General features: G+C 39.1%; 2 protein-coding genes across 6 annotated transcripts in view; one reads left to right on the forward strand and one right to left on the reverse strand.

Moving 5' to 3' along the window:
• The window catches only part of dennd1a (DENN/MADD domain containing 1A), a 32,977-nt gene extending 20,539 nt beyond the window's left edge, over positions 1-12,438 (reverse strand). The window contains exons 1-8 of the mRNA XM_078799016.1: positions 12,272-12,438; positions 10,550-10,614; positions 7,463-7,506; positions 6,375-6,424; positions 3,843-3,962; positions 3,640-3,709; positions 2,182-2,262; positions 2,016-2,069 (exon numbers count right to left, since the gene is read on the reverse strand). Coding sequence (XP_078655142.1) covers positions 2,016-2,069; positions 2,182-2,262; positions 3,640-3,709; positions 3,843-3,962; positions 6,375-6,424; positions 7,463-7,506; positions 10,550-10,614; positions 12,272-12,288 — 501 coding nt within the window. The 5' untranslated portion in view covers positions 12,289-12,438. The remainder of the gene's footprint in view (positions 1-2,015; positions 2,070-2,181; positions 2,263-3,639; positions 3,710-3,842; positions 3,963-6,374; positions 6,425-7,462; positions 7,507-10,549; positions 10,615-12,271) is intronic.
• Positions 12,439-13,178: 740 nt separating this feature from the next.
• nsmce1 (NSE1 component of SMC5/6 complex) lies at positions 13,179-21,414 on the forward strand. Of its 5 annotated transcripts, none has more exons than XM_058057170.2 (8): positions 13,179-13,266; positions 15,211-15,338; positions 15,415-15,536; positions 15,613-15,690; positions 15,758-15,901; positions 18,357-18,473; positions 18,591-18,717; positions 19,879-21,414. In XM_058057170.2, the coding sequence occupies exons 2-8, from the start codon at positions 15,221-15,223 to the stop codon at positions 19,938-19,940; spliced, it is 768 nt and encodes a 255-aa protein (XP_057913153.2). In that variant the 5' UTR covers positions 13,179-13,266; positions 15,211-15,220; the 3' UTR covers positions 19,941-21,414. The 5 variants fall into 5 exon arrangements, with proteins under 5 accessions (XP_057913153.2, XP_078655266.1, XP_057913152.2 ...); XM_078799140.1 differs by having other exon boundaries at positions 13,199-13,280; positions 18,803-21,414; XM_058057169.2 differs by having other exon boundaries at positions 13,199-13,280.
• The last annotated feature ends 2,225 nt before the right edge of the window (positions 21,415-23,639 follow it).

Below are 23,639 nucleotides of genomic sequence, written 5' to 3' on the forward strand. Positions count from 1 at the left end.
ACACTCTAAAACAGTGGCCAGCCAATCACAGGGTATATATAGACAAACAACCATTCACACTCACATTCATACCTATGGACAATTTGGAGTCGCTAATTAACCTAGCATGTTTTTGGAATGTGGGAGGAAACCGGAGTACCCGGAGAAAACCCACGCATGCACGTGGAGAACATGCAAACTCCACACAGAGATGGCCGAGAGTGGAATCAAACTCAGGTCTCCTTGCTGTGTGGCCTACGCTAACTACTCTAATATTTCAACATTATGTAACTAAAATGATATTTTTCTGTTACAACATTATACTTCGAAAATTATGGGAGGGCGGCACGGCGGTCAAGTGGTTAGCACACAGACCTCACAGCTAGGAGACCAGGGTTCAATTCCACCCTCGGCCATCTCTGTGTGGAGTTTGCATGTTCTCCCCGTGCATACGTGGGTTTTCTCCAGGTACTCCGGTTTACTCCCACATTCCAAAAAAACATGCTAGGTTAATTAGCGACTCCAAATTGTCCATAGGTATGAATGTGAGTGTGAATGGTTGTTTGTCTATATGTGCCCTGTGATTGGCTGGCGACCAGTCCAGGGTGTATGAATGAATGAATTTACATTTTTGGAAAATAGCGTCCAATAAAAACGGACCTGGGCCGCAGTTTGGACACCCTGTGCTATGCATGCATTTGACAGTTACATACTGAACAAAAACCACATCTCCTGCTGTCAGTCCTGCTGTCAGATACATAAAACTACTCTGGTAATATCAGCAAAGGTTAAATCTAGGCAAATGGACTCTTCATGTTTGTCCGTCAGAGAAACTGAACAGGATTTTCTCCAAACATCACATACTGGTGCATTTCAGATAAATGCATTGGTATGTTATGCTTTTTCCTTCAGACAAAAGCAGGTTCACCCCAAAGACAAAATCCAGAGAAAATGTTTATTTATTTAGTGAGGCGTTCAGTCTGACCTCTACATTGGAGAGACCTGATTAAAATGCATGGCACACGTACAACAGCAGTTCCATTGGGCCCCGAGTCAGCAGTTTATTTGCATTTTTAGAAGAAGTAACAGTCCTTTGAGGACAACAATGTCCAAATTCTGATCTGGTTTAACCCTTAGATGCACGAGTGACTGGACCCTACACTCTTCCATAAGTGGCTCAAAAATCACCCATACTAGAATCAATGCCTTTTTATGACAATTTTGCCATTTTAGTTAGGAATAATCACTTGTATGATATTTAGTATTATATTTAGGACCACACAAGAATCATTTCATGTTAGAAACATCTTCATTTTTCACTTTTTTACATCTTTAAAAAAGAAAATGACCCCAAGTACAACAATAGAAAATGTGAGGATCCATTGTGTGTTGCATAAAGATAAGTTAAAAATGTGAATGGCATGATATCAAAAATATGTTTTTTGAGGAATACCTGGAATATGAAATGATAAATATTTTTCATTATGAAGATATTTCAAGAAAACAACCTGACCGGGTCATTTTTGACTCACTTATGGAAGGTTGGAGTAACACAAAAACAAAAATGTCTTAAAATGTATAAAAGATAAGTTAAAAATGTGAATGGCATGATATCAAAAATGTTTTTTGAGGAATACCTGGAATATGAAATAATAAAAAATTTTCATTAAGATATTTCAAGAAAACAACCTGACCGGGTCATTTTTGACCCACTTATGGAAGGTTGGGGTAGTAACACAAAAACTAAAATGTCTTAAAATGTATAAAAGATAAGTTAAAAATGTGAACGGCATGATATCAAAAACATGTTTTTTTTTAGAAATACCTGGAATATGAAATCATAAATTTTTTTCATTACAAAGATATTTCAAGAAAACAACCTGACCGGGTCATTTTTGACCCACTTATGGAAGGTTGGGGTCGTAACACAAAAACTAAAATTTCTTAAAATGTATAAAAGATACGTTAAAAATGTGAATGGCATGATATCAAAAACATGTTGTCATCCTTAAAATGATGAAAATGAGAACACTCACGTTTTCTGGTATCCTGGGGAGTTCTTTTACGTCGGGTACAGTGAAGTAGAAATGCTGGAATCCAAAGAAAAGACAAAGAATACTTGTACTTATTTCACATACATTAACGTGTATTTAACATGTCAACTTGTGCAGGTTAATCAGGTTAATGTGCTGCGTGACTCACCATAGCAAGATGAACAGGGACACCCGGATCAGGAATGGGAAGCTTATGCAGGGACACCAGTAACTCTTGGAAATGACTATCCTAAAGCAATAACAACATTCACATTCAAAGAAATGTAATAAATATCCCATAATAAATACTCATTCATTCATTCATTCATTTTCTACCGCTTATTTTCACAAGGGTCGCGGGGGTGCTGGAGCCTATCCCAGCTGTCTTCGGGAGAGAGGCGGGGTACACCCTGGACTGGTCGCCAGCCAATCACAGGGCACATATAGACAAACAACCATTCACACTCACATTCATACCTATGGACAATTTGGAGTCGCTAATTAACCTAGTTTGCATGTTCTCCCCATGCATGCGTGGGTTTTCTCCGGGTACTCCGGTTTCCTCCCACATTCCAAAAACATGCTAGGTCAGGGGTCTCAAACTCAATTTACCTGGGGGCCACTGGAGCTAGGTTCTGGGCAAGGCTGGGCCGCATCAGGTTTTCAAAAAAAAAAAAAACGCATTTATTAAAAACAGAAAAATATACAAACTTTTTCAGTGCTTTGGTTCTGATTTTCTACAATAAAAGCTCTGATAAAACATTCCACTGTTCTCAAATATCTTAATTTTTATTTTTCTACACAAAATAAGATGAAAAATAAATAAACAAATCAAGAATAAAGAAAATCAATCAATCAGTAATAAATAAATATAATAATAATAAAAACTTAAGAAACCACATATAGTTGGTGGGTAGACAAATGATTATTTTCAGATTAAAATGAACAAAGCATTATTAGAGCCCTGTAGACATGACAAAACACGACTATAGTCACATTTATACTCTTTTTATTTACAACATATTGCGCAACTGCAGGGTCTTGAGACACATGCTAACTCGCAAACTAGCAAGCTAGCGACCTAAACGGTAGCCTTCGAGTTATTTCCTTTCAACTTAAATAGCCAAAAACTTACCACTTCCACACGGATAGGGAGGATAACTATTAACAGTTATTTAACCTTTAACATGAACATTAATCAAACGTAATAATTTTTTCTGGGTACATGATACCATACAGCATCCATATCAAACTTGCGCGGGCCGCACTAGGGCCTCAAAGTAGTGTCCTGCGGGCCAAATGCCGCGTGTTTGAGACCCCTGTGCTAGGTTAATTAGCGACTCCAAATTGTCCATAGGTATGAATGTGAGTGTGAATGGTTGTTTGTCTATATGTGCCCTGTGATTGGCTGGCCACCAGTCCAGGGTGTACCCCACCTCTCGCCCGAAGACAGCTGGGATAGGCTCCAGCGCCCCTGCCACCCTTGTGAGGTTAAGCGGTAGAAAATGAATTAATGAGTTACTAAAAGGGGAGTTGATCACTGACATTGACATCTGTCACACACCCATTGTGAATACATTTTTTCAACCAATAATAACACAAAATGAAAATAGTGTATTGTTCTTACCTGGCCATTTACAGTGTAGTCTGCGATGATACTTAGCAGTTTATAAAATACATCAAACCAAGGCAGGTAGCTGAGGAATAAAAAGAGAAGTACATTCTGTAACATGAGAGCAACCTTTCCCAGACTTCCAAAAACATTCCGACTTGCTGTGTTTGCAGTACAATTAGATGAGGATTGATGGGAAATTGATGGGAAAAACTCACCTCAGGACGCAATAGCAGGTGTGTGCGCTTGAGGAGAGGCGACAAAATCCAAATCTGTGTTTACTGTTGATGTCAGTCAACACAAATGTGAAATTTTGGTCCATCTGATTGACCGTGACACTGCAGATAGAAACATATTTTAGAGCAGAGACAATGTTTTTTTTTCAAAAATGATCTTCCAACGTTTCCCATATGACATTTTATTTGTTTCAGGCTTGATCACCTTGTAGCTTGCCGCCTATGATAAGGGTATCTAGTGTCGAAAGGCCGAAAACACCCACTGATTCAAAGGTACTGTTTCCCAAAATGTAAATAGCGTCAACAAATCCCATGGCTGAGATAAAGTTCCCACACCTCATGTAATTACAATCTATTGGCACAAGGATATTTTCCATCAAGTCCTCAAACTCAACCTCAACACATAACTATTAGTTACAAAGTGCCCGCAAGGCATGCTGGGTACCACAGCGACAACTCCCCCTTATCATGAGATATAAGATACACATTGACGTGTTACATTATCTTTAAAAGCAACACAAATTTACAATGCAACCAGGAAATATTATGAATATATTTTTTATTTAATATGCTCCATATTACCCCGTACTTTGGTTTCTTTCCGACCATGTTGGGGATGAGAAAAATAAAATAAAAATATAAATAAAATAAAAGTAACCTCGACGGTCCTGATGGCTTCCAACGTTACTGTATAAGGAGATGCCGCCTGAGATGTTTTCCATGTGACACTGTGACATGACACTTTGTAACTATGGAATGGATTGAGTAAGGAAATCAAACAATGCACAACGATGAGCCAATTCAAGAAACAATACAAGCAGTTGATGTTTGCTAAATACAAGGATGAAGAGTCTTGAACCAGTCTTGATGTGCTATATATATCACTATATTGACACTTAGTATGGTACCCATTATGGCATTGGATGCTCATATCACCTCCTACTTCGGTACGGGACAAAAAAATTAAAAATAAATCAAAATAAAAGTAAAAATAAAATTAGGAAAGCAGGAAGTGAACAAATGATTGTAAAAGTACCAGATGGAGGGGTAGGATTTAATAAGCATTTAAAATTTTAAAATAAATTTTAAAATAATTTAAAATAATAATAATTTATTTTATATTTAATATTTAATATATATTTATTATATATAAATATATTTTACATATTATATTATATATATATATTTATATAATTTTAAAAAATGTAATAAATAACTTCTTCCTACTCCTTTTGGACATGTGGAACTGTGAACTGATTATGGGATGTATTCAATTGTAATTGTACGAGGTACATTATTAAAAAAAAAAACGGTCATATCACCTCGTACTTCGGTACCGGACAAAAAAAAAAAAAAACCCAAAACCTTAAACTGTATTATGGAAAGCAGGAAGTGAACAAATGTAACAGTTACTGATTGTAAAAGTACCAGATGGAGGGGTAGGATTTAATAAGCGTTTAAATATTTAAAATAAATTTTTAAATAATTTAAAATAATATTTATATTTATTTTATATTTAATATTTTATATATATTTATTATATATAAATATATTTTACATATTATATATATATATATATATATATATATATATATATATATATATATATATATATATATATATATATATATATATATATATATATATATAATATATATAACAAATATGTGTGGAGTGTTTCTACCTCCATACTTGTCAGTAGTATAGTAGTATTTATTTGTGTCTAAAAGCATGCAAAAAGCTTCCGACCATGGTTCAAATACTCCCAATGACAACCGTTCAGACGGGTCTGTACTAGAGATCGACCGATATGTTTTTTTGGGGGCCGATGCCGATTTTTTTCCATCACCCTTAGCCGATGGTCGATTTTGCTTGGGCCGATATTTGTAGCCGATACTGCTTTTGCTCGCTCAATTTACATGAAAAAATGACCATGATAACAAATATTCCTGGTCTCATGTTTAAACAAATATTTATTGAAATGTAAACACTGAACACAGTAGGATTCAGCTTCTTAAACACACATTTAAACGGCATTTAAACTTTAAAAGAAATATTCAACCATGTGCAAAACATTTCTGGCGTAGTTTAAATTTATCTAGCATCGATGTGATGACGGCTACTCCGCAGCGTGACGCGCACCCCCCGCCTCCACACAAACAAACACATCACACTGACACAATTTAGTACGATATATAAAACGTTTCTCTTCCGCTCAACACAAAGCTGCCCCGGCGGATGCCTGACTGTAAATCATGCGGCGGAAAATATATCGGCAATCCCACGTGCGTATCGGCCGATACTGATACAAGGAAAAAAACGCAAGTATTGGCCCGATATATCGGTCGATCCTTAGTCTGTACACGTATCTTCTTGGGCAATGGGACCTTACAGGTACTGCAGGATCTTAATCCGAGTCTTACTAATGCTTTTCTTGCTGATGGTGGGTTGACGGGTGGGATGGTAGGCAAGAAAGACAGACACATGTTTCATATTTTGTTTGTGATAGCGTACCTATCCAAGGAGAACGGAAAGCAGAACTTTGGCACAGTCTGGATGGTTTCCTGTGGAACAGATGAAATTCATTGGGAATAATGTCTCATTCATTCATTCATTTTCTACTGCTTTTTCCTCACGAGGGTCGCGGGGGTGCTGGAGCCTATCCCAGCTGTCTTGGGACGAGAGGCGGGGTACACCCTGGACTGGTGGCCAGTAAACTCTGTGTGGAGAACATGTAAACCGAGGGTGGAATTGAACCCTGGTCTCCTAGCTGTGAGGTTTGCGTGCTAACCGCTCGACTGCCGTGCCGCCCTGGAATAATGTCATATGCATCGTTATTAAAAGATACTAACAGCAATAATAAATAATATAACACGAGGACCAAGTTATTTGTTAACTATAACTTTTCAGCAAGGATTAACTCCCAAGGGTGAATACTGGTGTCAGGAAAAAATAGAAAGAGTTCACATTAGTGAAGCATAGGGCTGCACGGTAGTCGAGTGGTTAGCACAGCTCGCAGCTCTCCGCACAGCTAGGAGACCAGGGTTCAATTCCACCCTCGGCCATCTCTGTGTGGAGTTTGCATGTTCTCCCCGTGCATGTGTGGGTTTTCTCCGGGTACTCCGGTTTCCTCCCACATTCCAAAACATGCTAGGTTAATTAGCGACTCCAAATTGTCCATAGGTATGAATGTGAGTGTGAATGGTTGTTTGTCTATATGTGCCCTGTGATTGGTTGGCCACCAGTCCAGGGTGTATCCCGCCTCTCACCCGAAGACAGCTGGGATAGGCTCCAGCACCCCCCGCGTCCCTTTGTGTCACATGTATGCTGTACTTTTTGTATTATCACATATTCATAAAGTAACAACTTGGGAGATATGTTTTATCTGGAATTTTTTTTTCAGAGAAATATCCAAAAATTCACGGGATCATGAATGCTGAATAACGAATGTGCAGGGATCCACTGCATGCTTAAATTTGAAGCAAATAACTGAGTAGGAATTCAGCGGCACCAAATAAAACATTCTTGTCAATCTAGCATTGTCAATCCAAATTACGGAATAATGTAACGAAATGCAAAGAAAAAAAGAATTTGTCTCAAACCCCGTCGTTGAAGTCTTCTGGGAATTTCCTTCGGATATCAGGCGCTGTTAGAAAAGCACAAATTACATGATTGTTATCCATTTCAACACGCACCACTCCATGAACACACATCATTTATTTGTTGTATATGTTATACAATGCCTTTGCCTGTATTTGCCTTTAGACATGAGTAAATTAGCTAAAATGCTAACATGCTAACAGTCATCATGCTAGCACCTAGCAAGAGAGCCTCAAGTTTAGAAAGTGCCAAGGTTGTCGCATAACCTCCCTACATCATGCCATGTGTGTATTTGCCTTTAGACATGAGTAAATTAGCTAAAATGCTAACATGCTCACAGTCATCATGCTAGCACCTAGCAAGAGGGCCTCAAGTTTAGAACGAACCAAAGTTGTCCTATAACATCCCTACATCATGCCATGTGTGTATTTGCCTTGAGACATAAGTATATTAGCTTAAATGCTAACATGCTAACGCCTACCATGCTAGAACCTAGCAAGAGAGCCTCAAGTTTAGAAAGTGCCAAGGTTGTCCTATAACCTCCCTGCATCATGTCATGTGTGTATTTGCCTTTAGACATGAGTAAATTAGCTAAAATGCTAACATACTAACGGCTACCATGCTAGCATCCAGCAAGAGAGCCTCAAGCTTAGAAAGTGCCAAGGTTGTCCTATAACCTCCCTACATCATGCCATGTGTGTATTTGCCTTTAGACATAAGTATATTAGCTTAAATGCTAACATGCTAACGCCTACCATGCTAGCACCTAGCAAGAGAGCCTCAAGTTTAGAAAGTGCCAAGGTTGTCCTATAACCTCCCTGCATCATGTCATGTGTGTATTTGCCTTTAGACATGAGTAAATTAGCTAAAATGCTAACATGCTAACGCCTACCATGCTAGCACCTAGCAAGAGAGCCTCAAGTTTAGAAAGTGCCAAGGTTGTCCTATAACCTCCCTGCATCATGTCATGTGTGTATTTGCCTTTAGACATGAGTAAATTAGCTAAAATGCTAACGCCTACCATGCTAGCACCTAGCAAGAGAGCCTCAAGTTTAGAAAGTGCCAAGGTTGTCCTATAACCTCCCTGCATCATGCCATGTGTGTATTTGCCTTTAGACATGAGTAAATTAGCTTAAATGCTAACATGCTAACGGCTACCATGATAGCACCTCGCAAGGTCGCCTCAGGTCCCAAAAACTTTGGGGCAGTCTTATACTGCCCCCACATCATACCATGTGTGTATTTGCCTTAAGACATTAGTAAATTAGCTTAAATGCTAAAATGCTAACAGTCATCTTGCTATCACCTAGCAAGAGAGCCTCAAGTTTAGAAAGTGCCACAGTTGTCCTATAACAAAACAATAATAATTACTAGTGAATAATACAATAGTAATATATCTTTGAACCAAAATGTCCTTGTTAGTATCATTACAGCATAACTTAGCAGCTAAAACAATGGCAACCGGAACCATTAGTCAGTTACAGTAAGTCCCCCATTTACGATATCAACTCACAAATGTCAGCATGCTGTCGAGTACGTAGGGTAGTCAGGGTGTCGTAAGTGTGTCGTACTTATAGATAACTTCCTCGCTACTGCTTGCGTGCGAACGTTCATGCTGTTTTACTAGTAGTTGTATGTGCCTCACGGCTTCTGTCCGTATTGTAGAAATCCTCCCCCTGAGGACTCTAAGTGGGTTTCGAATAGAGGATAAGGGAATCTTAAAGAACCAAATTATAGAATGAGAAACAGATTGTTTATTCCTGACAACAATACCTAATACAGACGTCGAGGCTTATATGCAGTCCCTGTATGCCTACAAGTAAGCAGGTCTTATTACAGCGCAGCTGCAAAAAAGCACCCTTCCTTTCCCTGCCCGGCCTTTTATACACTCGAGGCTGGAGTCCTGAGGCTGGAGTCCTTGACCACAATACCTAATACAGACGTCCAGGCTCATCTGCAGTCCCTGTATGCCTACAAGTAAGCATGTCTTATTACAGCGCAGCTGCAAAAAAGCACCCTTCCTTTCCCTGCCCGGCCTTTTATACACTCGAGGCTGGAGTCCTGAGGCTGGAGTCTTTGACCACAATACCTAATACAGACGTCCAGGCTCATCTGCAGTCCCTGTATGCCTACAAGTAAGCAGGTCTTATTACAGCGCAGCTGCAAAAAAGCACCCTTCCTTTCCCTGCCCGGCCTTTTATACACTTGAGGCTGGAGTCCTGAGGCTGGAGTCCTGGACCAATCAGCTTTCGCCAATGCCCTTGCTTGAACCGCTTCCATGGTGTTTATCCTTTTGTTTGTTTCTCCTCGCCCCCTTCGCTGGGGCATCAAGGCATCTTGAGCATTCTACTTTTCCTTTGTTGCAAAGCAAGCTGTCATATGTGTACTCCATGTTTCCACCTTTACTGCCAGTTAGTCCTCTTTTTTTTGTGAGGGTGCGTGTATAAGTATCCTTTGTATTTGTAAGACTTGCTTTTATCTTTAGCTAGCAACATTTAGCAAACACCTTCAGACTGCTCAATGCCAAATAAGCCCCTCTACCTGCCCACATGCACAACCAAAACTTTAAATTATTGTTATTTATAACAAAAATTTATAACAAAAATTTATAACAAAAATTAGAGAAATTATTTGTACAAATTACTCTTTACGCTGTACATTGTCGTTCATATTTGATGTAATCTATTTATTATTTATTATTACACGGGAGCCAGGCAACGACATTTCGTTGGCAATTTCACTGCTGTGTTATTGTGCAATGACAATAAAGAAAGTCTATGTCTGTGTCTAATAAGACCCACTTACTTGTAGGCATACAGGGACTGCAGATAATCCCGGGCGTCTGTATTAGGTATCGTTGTCAGGAATAAACCTGGTTCTTATTCTATAATTTGGTTCTTTAAGATTCCCTTATCCTCTAATCGAAACCCACTTAGTCCTCAGGGGGAGGATTTCTACAGTTATTTGAAGCACAAGTTTTGAAATTTGCTTTATTACACATTACCAACCCAAGTTTATCCTTTGAAATAGCAACGGTAGGACACTGTTAAAGCCAGTATCAAAGTGTAATGATGAGTTATGAAACTTACCCGAGCTGGGAGTGCCTGGATGGACTACCTCCATGTAAACTTCAAAAGCAGATTCTGGCCTCTCGCTAGAAAAAGAAGAAATAAATTCAGCTTCACACGGAAGCTAACGAGCTAAGCGCGTCTAGCCACAAGCTAGCTTAGCTGTGCGCTACAAAGTGAAGTAAAGTAAATTATTATTTATTCTAAATTATTTGTACAAATTACTGTTTACGCTGCACATTGTTGTTCATATTTGATGTCCTCTATTTATTCTCCACATTGTTATTATTATTTATTATTAAACGGGAGCCAGGCAACGACATTTCATTGGCTATTTCACTGCTGTGATATTGTGCAATGACAATAAAGAAAGTCTATGTCTAAAGACCAGTAAAGACAATAAGCTCCAGGCAACACACTGACCAGTGTAAAGTACAGTATATTGTGTTTGTGTATGAAAAGTATAAGTATATTGCTGGGCAATATATCAATATTATTACAGTAACTCAAAAGACAATCCTTTCAGCCATTAAATTTTTTACAATTTTCACATTTGGAACTGAACTATGTGTGCATTTCCCGACATTGCGTAACCTTCTGCGGGCTGCAGTCGTCCACGTTCTTGCACTTCCTCCTTGCTGTCATGTGTTTTTCTTATTCAAATGCTCGAAAAGTAGTGTGCAATCTTTTTGCCTCTCAAACAACAAAATGTATAAATACGTCATTGGGATTGGGAGTTTGGGTTTATAATAATGTATAGATACGTCTTTGGTATTAAATGAGTTATTATCGATATTACTTTTAAGCACGATATTAAAGACAAACATATTGGCATAGACTGCAGGATTTCCCCTCAGATGTTTTGAAGCTGTGATGGTGGGCTGCATGCCGTCACTTATTTATTTTTTGACACCCTTATTTTATTACCAAAATTAGACAATATGGGTTTATTGCGTGCGTTTATTTTGAAGGCCGAAATTTTTATGTGTGTGGAAATGTGTTTTTTTTACTACCGCTGAGTGAGCTAGCTATCCGAGTGCGTCTTGCAGTCGTGGCTGTCGTCCCTATTTCACACACAACTTGCATGAAGTCGGCCATCATCCTAAAACGCCAGGCTACATCAACAAGCACTAAACTCATACAAACTCCACACACAACATTAGCTAGATGTTAAAGTTGTGTTTTATGTGACATATATAACACGTGTATATGCATGAATATATATTACAGTTGTTTTTTTTTATTTATTTACACCATTCATAAATTCATGGTGTTTTTAAAAAATTATTTACATGACAATATAAATAATTTAATAATAAATATATATAGATTAATATTTTTCAAACCATGACATACGTATGTATGGGTACCGTGTTTAAATATGTATTTAATATTAAATACTATTATATTTATGTGCCACACATGAAATATACATGACAGTTGTGTTTTTGTAAATATGGTATTATATGACATCATATCTATATACGATATATCTGGTGAGAAGGTAAATGTTGATGTATCCATCAGCATCCTTCCTGCACCGAAGATCCTGAAACGAAGTAAAATAGCTAATCTTGTTGACGATGTTGTTGTTTTTCCACCATTATTGAAGGTGGTCTCCACATTTGAGTGTGTCAACAAGTCAGGAAGTGTACGGAATGTGGCTATTTTGTCACTTTGAACGAGCTAACGGTAGCACACATGCTAAAGACAGCAGAGCGGAAAGTATCAAGTTGTTCTTACTTGATTCTCGATTCCATCTTGATCTCCTTAACACTTTGTCTCGCAGTAGAAAGATTAGAGAGGTGTCAAGAGTGGCTTTTTTATTTCCAACATGTCATAGACATGTACAAATTACCAACGTTTCTACACTAAACACAGCTAGCCCCCATGGCATTATGGGGGTTGTAGTACTGCCACTACTGCAGGTAGGAGTACAATACACAAGCGTTTCCTGAAATAAACTACAACTCCCACATTTCTTAGTAAGGGGCACGCGAGGGTCGCGTGACATTTTATTATTTGCTTTAATTTCAATAATGATGTATGGTTTCTTCGAATGCAGATAGAAGTGATTCGGTTTGGCTTTTTTCTCCCTTAATAATAAAAAGTTTAATTTTGTGTTCAGTTTTGTCGTCATTGACTAATATTTAAATTTGATGATCTGAAACATTTAAGTGTGACAAACATACAAAAAAGGCATTCAAAGACGCTGTGAATGATATATAGTATTCTACACTGGTCAGGATGTGTCAGTAATGTTGAAGACTAACGTTTTCAGGGAAAAAAATGCATTTTATTGTTTCAACCTCTCATGAAAGATAATTATGTGTGTCCTGAAAGGGTATTTTTTCAAAACTTTCAGAATGGGAAAATCAAAAAATGCCAGCTTCCTGAAAACGATGACGTCACCGCGCCTTCTCAGTCACATGACCAGAGTTGACAAATCGACAAGATTTGATCTGACTCAATAAAACGAGAATCTTATTTTCATTTTTAAATATGTCTACAGTACATATGCCTGGTGACCAGTCAGGTGGAAAATACTTTATTACAGAAAGTGAATCACATGCTGTACTCCATTGTGCCCACGAAGCGGCAGTGTTGACATTTTGTGACGAATCAGTACAGCAGTCCTCAGTTAATTGTATATGTGAGCTTCCAGAGCAGCAGGTGGCGCAATTGAAACGGTAGCTGGCTCCGAGGACGAAGAAGAAGACGGAAGCGCCCAAGTCGAGGTGTGTTGAAGCTGGTAAATGATTTTTTTTATAAAGTTGTGGGCTATTTATAAAATTATGTCCTGTAGTATAACTCACGGGAATACGTATTTTGGAATCCGACATTTGGGAGCGTGTTACCTCGATCTGGTTAATGCTGCTGCGTTCTAAACCAATGCCCCCCCATTCTTTTTTTTTGAGTCCAGGCACCGGTTCGCGGTCTAAGAATAATGCAATGCAATGTAATGAATGACTACGCTTATTTTAGTTGACTACTGAAGTTGTGTACGCTTAACATGAAAGAAGGACGCTCAAATAACTTTAGGTTATTTACTCACACAGACATAAAATCATCAAAGCTCACTTTTATGTATTCACACGGCTTCAGCATTTTGTAAACAACAAAGATAAAGAAAAACATATTTATAGTCTATTTGTGGAATCACTTGACAAAGGTACAGTAACGCCTCATTTATTCCGGTTTAGTAAAGAAAACCTGTTTATGACTTTGTAAATATGATTTTTACCGATATTAGAGCCTTCTATAGTAACACGTTTACAATTATATTACCAAATATAGTAGATCTAATCACAAAAAACAAGCAATTCAAGACATTAATAACTATCGTTGTGGTGTGTGTTTCAACAAATGTCTTCCGGCCGTATGGACAGGAAGTGACGTCCGGGATTTAGCGTTGAACTTTGGCTGGGTGTTTATTATGATGACTTATGTTGTTATTGTGCCTGTTGTGAGATAAATAATTATAAATCTTATGTTATTTTGGTTTATTTAGAACATATTTATGCTAACAGAGGTCATTCATGAATTGATTTTTGGAAAGAAAAAGAGTGAGGGAGAGAAGTACAAACCAATGCAGTGCTAGGTTGCTGGTACATAATTCACCCCGGAAAGATTGAAAAACGTGTATTTACCATTGCTTCTGAAAGTTTTCAACGGACCCATACTGTGGGTGTATATATATCACTATATTGACACTTACTATGGTACACATTATGTAATTGGATGCTCATATCACCTCCTACTTCGGTACGAGGTACATTATTAATAAAAACATACTTAAACTGTATTATGGAAAGCAGGAAGTGAACAAATGTAACAGTTACTGATTGTAAAAGTACCAGATGGAGGGGTAGGATTTAATAAGCTTTGCTTCTTCCTACTCCTTTTGGACATGTGGAACTGGGAACTGATTATGGGATGCACTCAATTGTAATCTGATGCATGTTCAAATGAAATAAAACCATTACCATTACCAACTACTGGCATGACAAGGAGATCCCGCCTGAGATGTTGATGGAGGGGGCGCCATCATGATCTGGGCTGCTTTTTCCTTTAGAGGAACAATGGAGCTTCAGGTTGTGCAGGGGCGTCAAACGGCAGATGGCTATGTGGAGATGTTGCAGGGGGCATCACTCATGGTGTGGTGATGACTGGCTAATGACTGGTATTTGTGGATGGATGGCAAGAAGGGAACCAGCTGTTTGTTTTCATTGTTTTATGACTGGTGGTAACTAATATATGTGTGTACTAATATATATATTGTATGATTCTATGGTGTTTTGTAAAGTCTTATGCTATATATATGACTATATTGACAGTTACTATGGTACCCATTATGTCATTGTATGGTCATATCACCTCGTACTTTGGTACGGGACAAAAACTAAAAAAAAAAACTAAAAAAAAACCTTAAACTGTATTATCGAAAGCAGGAAGTGAACAAATGTAACAGTTACTGATTGTAAAAGTACCAGATGGAGGGGTAGGATTTAATAAGCTTTGCTTCTTCCTACTCCTTTTGGACATGTGGAACTGGGAACTGATTATGGGATGCACTCAATTGTAATCTGATGCATGTTCAAATGAAATAAAATCATTACCATAAATTGCTATTAGAGGAAATGTATTAATCAATGCCGATATTCTTCCCCGGTTTCTAGAAGTTCCAGAGCCATGGCACGACAGATGGATGACAGTCACAGACGATTCCTGCAGACGTTAATGAGAAGTGGTATTGTTGACGAGCGAGCTGCAAAGAAACTCCATCAGCATTGCTGCAGAGTACATCATAGTGAGTCACTGCATCAATTGTTGCTATACAACCGACACAGTTGAGACTAGTGACTGCTGTTCTTGTTTATTTGCAGCACATCACCGCCCTGACCAACTAGATGACTATATTGACACCATCAACTCTAATCTGCAGCCGTTGTTCATGCAGATCAGAAAGGGGAGGTGTGAAGACCGCGGGGTGCAGCACTATGCTTTGGTTAGGGTTCGAGCATTCATTCATAAATGTTGAACAGGAAGGACGACATAAAAATGTCGGTGTTGATCCTGTCCAGGTTAACATGACAGAGACGAGCATCACCAGAATGACGTCTGACTACGCCGAACATGAGCTGGAGCTCTTCAGGAAAATTGTGCGTTCAATCGAATGTGTTGTCCATCTTACCTAAAGTGTCGTAACTGTACACTGTTCCTCTTAAGATGGACCTGATTGTGGACGCTGACTCTGGAACGGCCTCCTCCACCAAAATTCTGAACTGTGCCCTCACACTGAACAAAAAAACAAAGAAGAAAGACACGGAACAACTGTTGAATCGACTGGTGCATGACGGTTGGCTCAGTGAGGTAAAAATTGGTCTGTGGGACCCTGCCCTAGTCTAGTTAGTCTTCACTCTGGAAACCTGTCTTGGTATGGTTAGGCCCACTCTGGAACCCTGCCCTAGCATGGTTTGTGTCCACTCTGGAACCCAGCCCTAGTGTAGTCAGTCTCCACTCTGGAACCCTGACCTAGTGTGGTTAGTCTCCACTCTGGAACCCTGCCCTAGTCTAGTTAGTCTCCACTCTGGAACCCTGACTTGGTATAGTTAGGCCCACTCTGGAACCATACCCTAGCATGGCTTGTGTCCACTCTGGAACCCCGCCTTAGTATAGTTAGTCTTCACTCTGGAACCCTGCCCTAGTGTAGTTAGTCTCCACTATGGAACCATACCCTGGTATAGTTAGTCTCCACTCTGGAACCCTGCCCTAATGTAGTTAGTCTCCACTCTGGAACCTTATCTTGGTATGGTTAGGCCCACTCTGGAACCCTACCCCAGCATGGTTTGTCTGTCTTGGTATGGTTAGGCCCACCCTGGAACCATACCCTAGCATGGTTTGTGTCCACTCTGGAACCCTGCCCTAGTATAGTTAGTCTCCACTCTGGAACCCTGCCCGAGTGTAGTTGGTCTCCACTCTGGAACCCTGCTCTCGTCTAGTTAGTCTCCACTCTGGAACCCTGTCTTGGTATGGTTAGGCCCACTCTGGAACCATACCCTAGCATGGCTTGTGTCCACTCTGGAACCCTGCCCGAGTGTAGTTAGTCTCCACTCTGGAACCCTGCCCTAGCTTGGCTTGTCTCCACTCTGGAACCCTGCCCTAGTGTAGTTAGTCTCCACTCTGGAACCCTGCCTTGGTATGGTTAGGCCCACTCTGGAACCCTACCATAGTATGGTTTGTGTCCACTCTGGAACCCAGCCCTAGTATAGTTAGGCCCACACTGGAACCCTGCCCTAGCTTGGCTTGTCTCCACTCTGGAACCCTTGCCCTAGTGTAGTTAGTCTCCACTCTGGAACCCTGCTTTAGTGTAGTTAGTCTCCACTCTGGAACCCTGCTTTAGTGTAGTTAGTCTCCACTCTGGAACCCTGCCCTAGTGTAGTTAGTGTCCACTCTGGAACCTTACCTTGGTATGGTTAGGCCCACTCTGGAACCCTACCCAAGCATGGTTTGTCTCCACTCTGGAACCCTGCCCTAGTGTAGTTAGTCTCCACTCTGGAACCCTGTCTTGGTATGGTTAGGCCCACTCTGGAACCCTACCATAGTATGGTTTGTGTCCACTCTGGAACCCAGCCCTAGTGTAGTTAGGCCCACACTGGAACCCTGCCCTAGCTTGGCTTGTCTCCACTCTGGAACCCTTGCCCTAGTGTAGTTAGTCTCCACTCTGGAACCCTGTTTTAGTGTAGTTAGTCTCCACTCTGGAACCCTGCTTTAGTGTAGTTAGTCTCCACTCTGGAACCCTGCCCTAGTGTAGTTAGTGTCCACTCTGGAACCTTACCTTGGTATGGTTAGGCCCACTCTGGAACCCTACCCAAGCATGGTTTGGCTCCACTCTGGAACCCTGCCCTAGTGTAGTTAGTCTCCACTCTGGAACCCTGTCTTGGTATGGTTAGGCCCACTCTGGAACCCTACCATAGTATGGTTTGTGTCCACTCTGGAACCCAGCCCTAGTGTAGTTAGGCCCACACTGGAACCCTGCCCTAGCTTGGCTTGTCTCCACTCTGGAACCCTTGCCCTAGTGTAGTTAGTCTCCACTCTGGAACCCTGCCCTAGTGTAGTTAGTGTCCACTCTGGAACCCTGCCCTAGTGTAGTTAGTCTCCACTCTGGAACCCTGCCCTAGTGTAGTTAGTGTCCACTCTGGAACCTTACCTTGGTATGGTTAGGCCCACTCTGGAACACTACCCAAGCATGGTTTGGCTCCACTCTGGAACCCTGCCCTAGTGTAGTTAGTCTCCACTCTGGAACCCTGTCTTGGTATGGTTAGGCCCACTCTGGAACCCTACCCTAGCATGGTTTGTCTCCACTCTGGAACCCTGACCTAGTGTAGTTAGTCTCCACTCTAGAACCTTACCTTGATATAGTTAGGCCCACTCTGGAACCCTACCCTAGCATGGCTTGTCTCCACTCTGGAACCCTGCCCTACTGTAGTTTGTCTCCACTCTGTGACCCTGCCTTGGTATGGTTAGGCCCACTCTGGACCCGAGTTCAATTCCACCCTCGGCCATCTCTGTGTGGAGTTTGCATGTTCTCCCCGTGCATGCGCGGGTTTTCTTCGGGTACTCCGGTTTCCTCCCACATTCCAAAAACATAATTATGTATAAAACATAATTAGTGACTCCAAATTGTCCATAGGTATGAATGTGAGTGTGAATGGTTGTTTGTCTATATTGTCTATATTTAAAAATTCTTGACTGTTGCTCACCAGTATGTTTAATATGATGAACCATTAGATCAGATAAACGTGTTTATTGTGATTGTTGTCCTTAGAAACAGGGGGAGTACTGCTTGTCCACCAGGTGTATCATTGAAATGGAGTCATACATTCGCACCATGTATCAGGATCAGGTCAAAGAGTGTCGGATCTGTCGCAACGTCGCCTTCCAGGTGAACCTCTCCAATGTTTGGGTGTTGTAATTAAAAATAATTATATCATATCAGCAAGTCATTTGGAATTAGTCATACATAGTACACGTTAACAACAACGTTGGATCTCATTCTTAGAGTCAAATCTGTGAGAATCCAATGTGTGGGATCAAAATACACAACCCATGTGTGGCCAGATTCTTCAGAGGAGCAACAGATCCAAGGTGCCCTGCGTGTGAGGATTTTTGGCCGCATTCGATACCTGGTGAGTGTCCATTGATTCGGGCTTAAACTACATAGCACATGATTTTGTTGCATTAAAACCAAGCTCATTGGTTTGTCGATTACAGAAATTGAGGGACATCGATCTTCGTTCAGCGAATGAAGACGTCTAGATCAGGGGTCTCAAATTCATTTTACTTGGGGGTCACTGGAGCTAGGGTCTGGGCGAGGCTGGGCCGCATCAGGTTTTCAAAAAAAAAAACAAAAAAACGCATTTATTAAAAACAGAAAAATGAATAAACTTTGCTTTGGTTCCGATTTTGTACAAAAAAAGCTTTGATAAAACATTCCACTGTTCTCAAATATCTTACTTTTTTTCTACACAAAATAAGATAAAAAATAAATAAACAAATCAAGAATAAAGAAAATCAATCAATCAGTAATAAATAAATAAATATAATAATAATAAAAACTTAAGAAACCACATATAGTTGGTGGGTAGACAAATGATTTTTTTCAGATTAAAATGAACAAAGCATTATTAGAGCCCTGTAGACATGACAAAACACGACTATAGTCACATTTATACTCTTTTTATTTACAACATATTGCGCAACTGCAGGGTCTTGAGACACATGCTAACTCGCAAACTAGAGAGCTAGCGACCTAAACGGTAGCCTTCAAGTTATTTCCTTTCAACTTAAATAGCCAAAAACTTACCACTTCCACACGGATAGGGAGGATAACTATTAACAGTTATTTAACCTTTAACATGAACATTAATTAAACGTAATAATTTTTTCTGGGTACATGATACCATACAGCATCCATATCAAACATTAAACTTTCATATCAAGGCGGGGGCCTCAAACTAGTGTCCTGCGGGCCACATTTGGCCCGCGGGCCGCATGTTTCAGACCGCTGGTCTAGCTTGTGGTCAAATAATAGGGTGAACTTGGGTCCATGAGATGAGATTCTAATATTAATTTTGAGAAAAATCCAATGAAAAACAAACAAACAAACCATGTCACAAAAAAATGCAGGTACGTTTTGAAAAAAATTTAAATTTTTTGAGACCAAATAAATAATAATGATATGCAATAATACATATAATAATAATAATAATAGTGCAACATTTTCTTGAATATGTCATCTTTCACTCTGTAAAGTTGTGGAATTTATGTTTGTATGTATTTTCTCACAGGCAATTCCTACTGTCTGACGTTTGCAGCATTTCTTGAAATGCTGCCTTATCAAGTGTATTAAAGAGCAGCATTTATTTTGTGGCTGTGTTGCGCTTGAGCGAGTTCAAAAGAAGGCGTTCATTCAACATTTTCATTTTTCTAAGAACTTTGAACTGAATGCAACGTATTTGTAAATAAAGAACATTTGCACTCCTACATTTTACTAGCGGGCCACACAACAAGAAGTACTTGACTTGCTTCACACTTCATTACCCATGAAGCATTGCGCACAGTAGCGTAACAAACCAGCAGTTTTAAAAAAGGGGACCGATTATGCTCCTTTTCGGCACTTTGCATTGAGTTTCAGTATGTGGAATCAAACTATAGAATGGATTGAGTAAGGACCTCAAACAATGCACAACGATGAGCCAATTCAAGAAACAATACAAGCAGTTGATGTTTGCTAAATACAAGGATGAAGAGTCTTGAACCAGTCATGATGTGCTATATATATCACTATATTGACACTTACTATGGTACACATTATGGCATTGGATGCTCATATCACCTCCTACTTCGGTACCAGGTACATTATGGAAAGCAGGAAGTGAACAAATGTAACAGTTACTGATTGTAAGCGTTTAAAATTTTTAAATACATTTTAAAATAATGTATTTATATTTTATATATATGTATTATATATAATATATTTTAGATATTATATTTTATATATATTTTATATTTATTTAATTAAAAAAACTTAAAAATAAATAACTTCTTCCTACTCCTTTTGGACATGTGGAACTGATTATGGGATGCACTCCATTGTAATTGTACTTCAGTACGAGGTACATTATTAAAAAAACTTAAAAAGCTGTATTATGGAAGTGAACAAATGTAACAGTTACTGATTGTAAAAGTACCAGATGGAGGGGTAGGATTTAATAAGCGTTTAAAATTTAAAAATAAAATTTAAAATCATATTTATATTTACTTCATATTTTGTATTTTATATTTTTTATATATAATATATTTTATATATTATATTTTATATATATTTAATATTTATTTAATTGAATTTTTTTTATAAATAACTTCTTCCTACTCCTTTTGGACACGTGGAACTATGAACTGATTATGGGATGCACTCAATTGTAATTGTACTTCGGTACGAGGTACATTATTTAAAAAAAACGGGCATATCACCTCGTACTTCGGTACGGGACAAAAAATAAAAAATAAAAACCTTAAACTGTATTATGGAAAGCAGGAAGTGAACAAATGTAACAGTTACTGATTGTAAAAGTACCAGATGGAGGGGTAGGATTTAATAAGCGTTTTTTTATTTTATTTTAAAATAATTTAAAATATTTATATTTATTTTATATTTTATATATACTTATTATATATATTTTATATATATTTTATATTTACTTAATTTAAATTTTGATAAATAAATTCTTCCTACTCCTTTTGGACATGTGGAACTGTGAAGTGATTATGGGATGCATTCAATTGTAATCTGATGCATGTTCAAATGAAATAAAACCATTACCATTTAACTTCTGAGCATTTTACTTTTGCGTATGTGGCCCCTGGTAGAGAAAGTTAGGACACCCCTGCACCAGATGTTCCTCAAGTTCAACCTTTGCATGAATTTCCCTCCATTACTGTCAGATCCGTCAGCATGGCAACCTTGTGTACTGTAACTCTCTTCCCGTTACTTTGTTTTGGACTTTTGGGAGCTGTGCAGGCCGAGCCAGTCAGGTGAAAAATATCACTCTTTTCCTCGCTCCATCACTCCCGTCATTCTTCTCTATTGCTCGTCTCCCTCCTCCGCCGGTCCTCTCGGTGCCAGCCAGCGGCGCTCCTACGCGGCTGATGGCATCCGGCGTGTGGGGCAGCTCAAATGAAAGCCGCCCTGTCACTCAATCGGAGACGACCATATGTGTGCCGGCGTGAGATCTGTGCCAGCAGCAGGCCGCCTCCGCCAGAAGACATTAGGGAACCAGCACGGTGTCATTAAGTCGGCGCGATGATTGATTAACCGTATCGTGACCGTGAGACCTACCAGTCTCTGTTTCTACCTCCTCCTTCACACCGCAGGCACTCACACACACAGCAAGCGTGGCAGTGGGTTGAGCAGGGAGCCCCCTGCACATGCCAGGGTGTAATTGCATTAGCCGCCCAGTGGGGAGAAGATGAGCTTGGCTTGCTCTGAAATGAACACAGTGGGGGGCCACATTAAGTCATGAGGAGCACTCGAGTCCTCCGTTTCGCTCCTGAGGCACTTTTTAGATGCGGCGAGATTATGACAGCTTCTAGTTCATCCAAAAACACCAGAAGCATTAGCACCATTAGCATTTCATGAAACCTGTTAAGCATTGTGTTAATACTGTGGAACTTCTGTTAGCATACTCTGTTAGCATAGCGTTGAAAATTTACACCAAAATGTAGCTTTTGTTTGTATGCTAACAGAGTATTAGCAAGCTAACAGGCTGCTAACAAGGATATTTATCAATATCACGACAAGCTTTTATACTTTCACTGGAAAATGTACACCAAAATGTAGCTTTTGTTTGTATGCTAATGGAGTATTAGCAAGCTAACAGGCTGCTAACAAGGATATTCATCAATATCACGACAAGATTTTGTACTTTCACTGGAAAATGTACACCAAAATGTAGCTTTTGTCTGTATGCTAACGGTGTATTAGCAAGCTAAATGGCTGCTAACAAGGATATTTATCAATATCACGACAAGATTTTGTACTTTCACTGGAAAATGTACACCAAAATGTAGCTTTTGTTTGTATGCTAACAGAGTATTAGCAAGCTAACAAGGATATTTATCATGAAAATACATTATGTATCAATATCACGACAAGATTTTGTACTTTCACTAGAAAATGTACACCAAAATGTAGCTTTTGTTTGTATGCTAACGGAGTATTAGCAATCTAACAGGCTGCTGACAAGGATATTTATCAATATCGCGACAAGATTTTGTACTTTCACTGGAAAATGTACACCAAAATGTAGCTTTTGTCTGTATGCTAACAGTGTATTAGCAAGCTAAATGGCTGCTAACAAGGATATTTATCAATATCACGACAAGATTTTGTACTTTCACTGGAAAATGTACACCAAAATGTAGCTTTTGTTTGTATGCTAACGGTGTATTAGCAAGCTAAATGGCTGCTAACAAGGATATTTATCAATATCACGACAAGATTTTGTACTTTCACTGGAAAATGTACACCGAAATGTAGCTTTTGTTTGTATGCTAACGGAGTATTAGCAAGCTAACAAGGATATTTATAATAAAAATACATTATGTATCAATATCACGACAAGATTTTGTACTTTCACTGGAAAATGTACACAAAAATGTAGCTTTTGTTTGTATATTAACGGAGTATTAGCAAGCTAACAGGCTGCTAACAAGGATATTTATAATGAAAATACATTATGTATCAATATCACAACAAGATTTTGTACTTTCACTGGAAAATGTACACCAAAATGTAGCTTTTGTTTGTATGCTAACAGAGTATTAGCAAGCTAACAAGGATATTTATAATGAAAATACATTATGTATCAATATCACAACAAGATTTTGTACTTTCACTGGGAAATGTACACCAAAATGTAGCTTTTGTTTGTATGCTAACAGAGTATTAGCAAGCTAACAGGCTGCTAACGAGGATATTTATGATGAAAATACATTATGTATCAATATCACAACAAGATTTTGTACTTTTGTACTAACTGAAAAATGT

Source organism: Doryrhamphus excisus, linkage group LG19, assembly GCF_037039965.1.
Source record: "Doryrhamphus excisus strain RoL-2023G ecotype Guam linkage group LG19, RoL_Dexc_Guam_v1.1, whole genome shotgun sequence".
NCBI lineage: Eukaryota > Metazoa > Chordata > Actinopteri > Syngnathiformes > Syngnathidae > Doryrhamphus > Doryrhamphus excisus.